This window comes from Populus euphratica, unplaced genomic scaffold (genome assembly GCF_000495115.2).
Source record: "Populus euphratica unplaced genomic scaffold, PopEup_1.0 scaffold486.1, whole genome shotgun sequence".
NCBI lineage: Eukaryota > Viridiplantae > Streptophyta > Magnoliopsida > Malpighiales > Salicaceae > Populus > Populus euphratica.
Window position 1 is genome coordinate 96147 of NW_011500362.1, and position 7440 is coordinate 103586.

The window sequence follows — 7440 nt, forward strand, 5'->3', positions numbered from 1 at the left end:
TATAATTTCTTTGATATGTTGTATTTAATAACGATAAAGTTGAATGTCATGTCTTATAATCACAACATGTATAAATTGTACTATTATATCAATTTGTTTTTAAACTATAGTAGTTTTTTAATTTTTTTAAAAAACTTGTTAATAAATAAAAATACCTTACCTTTCCTAATATTTAGAGATGTTTGAGATTGTGGTATATAGTATTTTTTTGTTAAAAAAACATTAAAAAAATCAATTTAATATTTTTTTAAATAAAAAAACAATTTTAAAAAGCACATGAAAATAGAAGCATAAGTTGTCAAAAATACGTCGAACATGCCTCGCTCATACGTAATCTCCACGCCCACCAGATTATAACTTGAGTCGGTCCGTGGCGATTACGACGAGGACACGCACCTCCCTCCCTCCCTCCTCGTTTGTTTTGACTGCCTAGGAGCAGTTTCAACCATATAATTATTAATTATCCTTTTCGTCTTTTATAACCTAGCACACCCGCTCCCTCTCCCATCAATCTCTGTGCAAAGCAAAACTCCAAATCCTAACACGACGGGACCTCCTCTGGAACCAGCTGCTCCAGTGGCTTGTTTTCTCACTCATCAAATGGGCCAATCATCTTCCACCACTAATTATTCAATCAACCGATTCTTAACCCCCGCGACCATCTCATCCGAATCCTCAGATTTAGCCGACGAAATCAATATCGGACCTCTCAGAGACCACACGGAGGACATACCAGACGATTGTTTAGCTTACATATTCCAGCTTCTCAAAGCCGGTGACCGCAAACGATCATCCCTTGTCTGCAAACGATGGCTACGCGTCGATGCTCAAAGTCGCCGCCGGCTCTCTCTGATTGCGCAATCGGAGATTATTTCCTATGTACCTTCGATCTTTACTCGATTCCATTCGGTTGCTAAACTATCTCTCCGGTGTGGTCGGAAATCTGTTAGCTTAAATGACGATGCGTTGCTGATGATTTCTATCCGGTGCGAGAATCTCACGCGACTCAAGCTCCGTGGATGTCGTGAACTGACTGAGTTAGGTATGGCTAACTTTGCTAAAAATTGTAAGAACTTGACGAAATTTTCGTGCGGTTCGTGCAATTTCGGGGTTGAAGGAATTAATTGGATGTTAAAGTATTGTACTGATCTTGAAGAGTTGACTATTAAGCGGCTTAGAAGTGTCAATAATTGGAACGAATTGATCATCGTTCCCGGCGCGGCCGCATTAAGTTTAAAATCCATTTGTTTGAAGGAGTTGGTTAATGGGCAATGCTTTGAACCGCTTGTCGTTGAATGCAAGAAGCTTAAGACCTTGAAAGTGATTCGTTGTTTAGGTGATTGGGATAGTGTGCTTGTAAAAATTGGGAATGGAAATGGGATTTTGAGTGATGTTCATTTAGAGAGGTTGCAAGTGAGTGATATTGGACTAGGAGCAATTGCCAAATGTGTAAATATAGATAGTTTGCATATTGTGAGGAATCCTGACTGTTCAAATTTAGGGCTTGTTTCTGTGGCAGAGAATTGTAGGAAGTTGAGGAAGCTTCATATTGATGGGTGGAATATTAATCGGATTGGAGATGAGGGTTTAATAGCTGTAGCAAAACAGTGCCCGGAGTTACAAGAGCTTGTTTTGATTTGTGTTAATGTTACGCATTTGAGTATGGCAGCAATTGCTGTTAACTGTCAGAGATTGGAGCGATTGGCATTGTGCGGGATTGGAGCTATTGGTGATGCGGAGATTGCTTGCATTGCAGCTAAATGTGTGGAGTTAAAGAAGCTTTGCATCAAGGGCTGTGCTATTTCTGATACTGCCATTGAAGCACTTGCTTGGGGATGTCCGAATTTGGTTAAGGTTAAGGTCAAGAAATGCAGAGGAGTTAGTAGTGAAGTTGTGAATTGGTTGTTGCGGCGCAAGGGATCACTTGTTGTTAGTTTCGATGCTGCTGAAAGTGAAGGGTTGGATGCCAGTGGCAGTGATGTTGGAGGTCAAGAAAGTGGTGTGGAGTTCCCGGTGATGGGTGACCAAGTAGTTGTCGGTGATGGCCCTTCAGTCAGCATTGGGAGATTGGCTTTGCTTAGGGCGAAGCTAGGGTTTTTTGCCAGCAGGAATTTAGTGCCCTGTGCGTTTAACAAGTCATCAAATCACGGGGATAGTTCAAGTAGCAATCTGTGAATGATTTTTGTAGGAGTCGGTAAAATGAGAAACCAACTCTTGATCCATTCGCCCTCTTCTTTTTCTAATGGTTGCGCAAATTACTTGATTCTTATATTTCACAGTATATGTTGACTTGTTCAATTTTCTTAGAAGTTAAATTAAAACAGGAAGAACTTCCGTTTATCAGTCAGTCTGTCTCTATTTCTTTCTTATCACACTTGTATTTGGGTTTTTTTCTTCCATAACTTGAAGTAGCCATTACTTCCGTTGAATTTTTTTTTTATTTTTTTACGGTAACTAAATTATTTAGAAAGATATGCTTTCTATTATTCTGTAACAAAAAAAGTGAAGTAACCATTAGAGCATCTCCCATTTAAAAATGGCTTTACATATATATATATGTATATATATATTTGTTTTCTTTTCTTATGTACATTCAAACGGTAAACAGCCATCAGCCATTTAGAGAAATTAATTGCATTTTAATATATTTAATATATAATTATTTTACTAACCAGATAGACTTGATTAACTTGATGAGTTTAAAATTAACTAGATGAATTTAAAAATAATTTGATTTTTAATTAATTTAATATTAAAAAAATAAAATAAAAATTAATTTAAATTGATCTAGATAAACACATTAAATTCATGACATGTGTAATTAAAAAAAATAATTTTATAAAAACTAACACGTAAAAATAACATCTGTATAGAAAAAAGAGTAAAATAGCATTTTGTTTATCACTTCCGAATGTTCTCAAAAAATCTCATGTGTTGATCACGATGGCTGTGGTTTCTTGAATGCTGCGTGGCTTCTTGCAGCACAGCAGCCTTGTGGTCCGGTCCTAATTTTGTGGTTCATACTGGCAACTGAGTCTTCCTTGGACTTTAAACGAAAGATGCAGCACTTCTCTCCTTTTCAAAACCGTGTTGTTGCAAATGATAGCCAATTCTAAAGACAAGCTGCCTGAGACACATTTCATGGTCCAGTTCAGTTATTTTAGCATGACTGATATATTGGTCTCCGAATGTTCTGGATGTTTTGGCATACAATATTTGGTTTGCCTTTGTTAGCTGTCTTTTATATTGATGTCGACTTCAGCCTTTGAGCTAAATTTTGTCTTCTTAGTGGCTTCTGTTCATGATGATACAGTCCCATGCGGGTTCTAAGGAGCTACTGGCAAGTTATGATGCTTGAATTCTAATTGCTTGGAATAATTTCATAGAAGTACGAGAGCGTAGGAAGTATCTTAGCTTGCAGGGCATGGTTGAGGCGCACAATTCAGAAAGACCAGGCGAGAAATTGTGATGGTGTCTCGACAATGATATATATTGACTCGAAAATTCAAAGTCACTGTTTATCACCGTCTCGGTGGTGTTCATTGAACAATACACGCCGATTATTTTTTTTATGATTTTTCTCAGTCAAATGTTCTAGGATGAAGGTATCAAGTTGTTTCTTTTTTTATTATATATGAAAACTAATTTCAATCTTCTACTTTTATGATTAGTTAATTTAAAATTACAGGGTAAAAATATTTAATTACTTGATTGACCTGGTTTGAGTAAATTGTTTGAGTAGATTGTTTAATTTATGAAAAGACCTTAATCCATGTTTGCCAATGAATTTGAAAAAACTTTTAACAAATCTAAATCTTTACACAACTGTTTAATGAGTTTGGACTGATAGTGTATGTTAGAAGAAAAATAGTACATAAAAAAAATAAAATATAGGAGAATATCTGTTGTGGTCTACATGTATGGATCTATTGTGTTGCTATCTCTATACCTGGTGATCCTTGAGCATTTGTATACCTCATATCGCATATACTTGCTTTGTAGGTCGTAGGGTCGCAAATCTACTCATATTAGTAACCATATTTTTAAAAATTGGCACGGCCCGGCAGGTCGATCCAGGATCCGGGGCTGGAACCGGTCGGGTTGATGAAAAAACTGGTTAGGAAATTGACTTGGTAAAACCCGGTCAACTCGGAAAGTCAACTCGGCACTTGGTTGACCCGAGTAAATCCAATTGAGACCCAACTATTTTATATACATAAAGCGTTAACGTTTTATTTTTTCACTATCAACCCATTTGCAATATAAAGTCAAAATCACAAAAAAACCTAATCACTTCTCTCATCTTTCTGTTATTTCTTTTATTTGAGTTGCTAAAGCGGGTTGTTTGTTCCACTGTCCTCATTAGTATGAGATCTAACGAGAAAAGAAAATTATTTTCTTTTTTTTATTTAGATTGTTAGTTTTTCTTAGATGAGAGAAAGAGTAGAAATAAAGGGTATGCTCTCTAGAAGATGGAGGCTGCTAAATTAGAAAGAAAGTATAGATGAGAATGATATTGGTCAAACAAAATGGATGTATTATGTTAGATTCTGTTAGTAAATGTTTCCAAGTTTTCCTTTCTGTGGCACTTGGCTTTTGAGGGGAGATTTCCAGTTCTCAAGAGGGATAAGAGAATAGAAAATAAATAGGGTCTTGATCGATGAAAAGGGAAACAAGTTGATTCAGCTTTAAGAGTTGGGAAAAGAAGGATTTTAAATCTGTTTAAGTTAGGTTTTAATCTGCTGTTAGTGATTGACATAGAAAGAATATGACATGCGTCGACGAGTAGAAACAAGTTGATTCAGCTTTGAGAGTTGGGAAAAGAAGGATTTTAAATCTATTTAAGTTAGGTTTTGATCTGCTGTTAGTGATTGATATAGAAAGAATATGACATGCGTCGACGAGTGAACAAGCCTGCCAATTTCTAGTTATGTGTGCAATAATTCTTGGCCTTTGATGAAGTCTTTCTTAGTGATTTTGATTTCATCTTGACAAGGGAAATCCTCCTATATAATACGTATCTATGACAATCTTTTCCTTTTCTTTCCCCCCTCTTTTCTTTTCCTTTTCATTTATAAGCCTAATTGATATTTTATTTCCTTTTCCCTTTTTGCTTCTCTCATTCGGACTTGGTTAAGCCTTTTTTTATTTTTTTTTCTATTTCTATCCTCTCATCTTGTTTTATCTTCTCCTCTCTTTATTTACTCCTTTTTTCCCTTATTGGGCTTGGCTGAGCCTTTCATTCTTTCTCTCTCTCTATTTTTTTCTTCTTCTTTCACCTCTTCTTGCACTTGGTTAGGCTAATTTATCTTGCCTTATTAATTTCTCCATTTAGTTTTTGAAACTATACGAAGTTTCAAAAACTTTACTTTTTACTTGAAGGGGTATTTTAAGAGTTGGAGTTAGGATAAATTATAAGAGTGTGAATCAAAATCATCTAATGTCAATTATCCTTTATATTTAAGAGTGAAATAAGACAATGAACTTTTTAGGCAAGTTATCCTGAGAGGAGTAGGCATGCTTTTGTCCGAGTCAAATAAAGGTTCTTTATAAAATATAGCTAAAGAGAGCTTGCATAGGGTGTTTTGGTATTTAAGTTCCATTAAAGATTGCTTTATACTTAGGTGAAGAAAAGGTTCCATGGAGACCATTTTCATGGTGGAGAATGCCTTATGCTTGGGCAAACTTATGTTGTGGTAAGTATTATGCTATCACACATAGAAGTGCTTTTTATTATATTTGGGCTATGTTATTTCTTGGTGATTTCACTGTGTTGGGGATAAGTGTTGTTTTGAGCCTGACGAGAAAAACTCCTGCATAGGTAGAGAATCTTATGGAGAAAATACCATAATAAATTTTTTAGGAAGATTATTATATGGAATTATAGAGATTTTATATAAAGATTTTATTTAGATACGTGTTTATTTTGTATATATAACAATGAAGATGAGCAATCTTATAGATAACAACATAACAAAGAATCATGAAGAAAATACCACTTTCATGAAATAAAAGTTCAAAATACATTTTAAGTAATCTAAATGCTAGAAGGAAAGGAAAGTTTGACATTAAAATGATCAAAGACCACTTTAAGGATTTTTTTTCTCTAGGGTTAAAAGTAGATTTAATTGTACTAGTATGGTGTCTCTTTGTTTATAAATATTCATTTCTTTGCAATCTTATACATCTTTACTTAGTACTGATTGATTGATCTATAATGACTTCTTACCTATAAAGAAAGTAAAGACATATTCCATAAACATTATTTGATTTTATCTCACCATAGTCATTCACATTTCAGTAAGGAACCTTATGGCTAAGTATATGGTACTAATCAAAGTATTTATTTAATAAAGAAAAAAATCCTCAAACATAATGTTTTAAGATAGTTTTATCTTTATTACCATGAAGGTTTGTGAAAGTATGCAACATTTGAGATAATTACCAATAGTTACTGATACATTTATAATTTCCTCAACTAGCACATTATTGATAATTACCAATAGTTACTGATATATTTATAATTTCCTCAACTAGCACATTATTATTTTCTATCCCTATCAGAGGAGTTTTTACTAGAGTGAACTTGAAAGGATGCATGCCTACTTATACCATTATTTATCTAGAGAGGATGTTGATAACGCTTCTATCATCTATAATTACCTTGTGTACCTTATGGTTGGATATGATAATGATGATTACTATGACATATTTATAAGGGAATGTTATCCCTTCTTCATCTTTAGAGATTAAGATGATATAGTTATGCCATGAATTTAGGAGTCATAAGGCAACCAAAACTTGATTTGCATATGCTTTTTTAGCCCAACTATAATTATTTTAAATAAAAAAGTTTTCAAAGATCACTTTAATTTTGGGAAAAATTTATAGAGGCACACCAGTCTTTTTTTTTTCTTTTCTTCAAGTTTTGACTTCTTCATGATGAATTATTGAAGGTAACTTTTAACAATCAATTTTTCTATTTTTTTTTAGTATGTAACAATACTTAATATCATAACCCTTATTTTTATGAAAAAAGATAATACTTATTAAGGTTGTATGTGTTAGTGTTGTTTTTCATTGGGGGTACTGTATAAATTTTTGTTTATTAATGACAATGAATCCCTCATTTTATGTGAGATTCAATGGTATGATCTTGGGCTCGAAAAACACCAATAAACTACAAATGAAGCTTTTTAGTTTTTTTTTTTCCCACTGCTTTAGGGATATTATAAGTAGAGATCAACAATGCTTTCGAGGCTTTTCTTTTTGTATCTAGAATTGAGGATATCCTTGTCTTGCTACACTAGCTTTCTTTTTATAATTATGGTTTTTTACTAATTGCCTAAATAGAGGAGAGTTTAATCTAAGATTGTTTAGTCATTCTCATAAACTATATTTTCATAAACTCCATTAACTAAGGTTTTAGTGTCAATGAGT

At 33.8% G+C, this 7440-nt stretch overlaps 1 protein-coding gene across 1 annotated transcript; it reads left to right on the forward strand.

The window, feature by feature from the left end:
- Nucleotides 1-385: 385 nt before the first annotated feature.
- Nucleotides 386-2421, forward strand: LOC105114062 (F-box protein SKIP2-like). Its single transcript, XM_011010475.1, has one exon. The coding sequence runs from the start codon at nt 601-603 to the stop codon at nt 2173-2175; it is 1575 nt and encodes a 524-aa protein (XP_011008777.1). The 5' UTR covers nt 386-600; the 3' UTR covers nt 2176-2421.
- Nucleotides 2422-7440: the final 5019 nt, after the last annotated feature.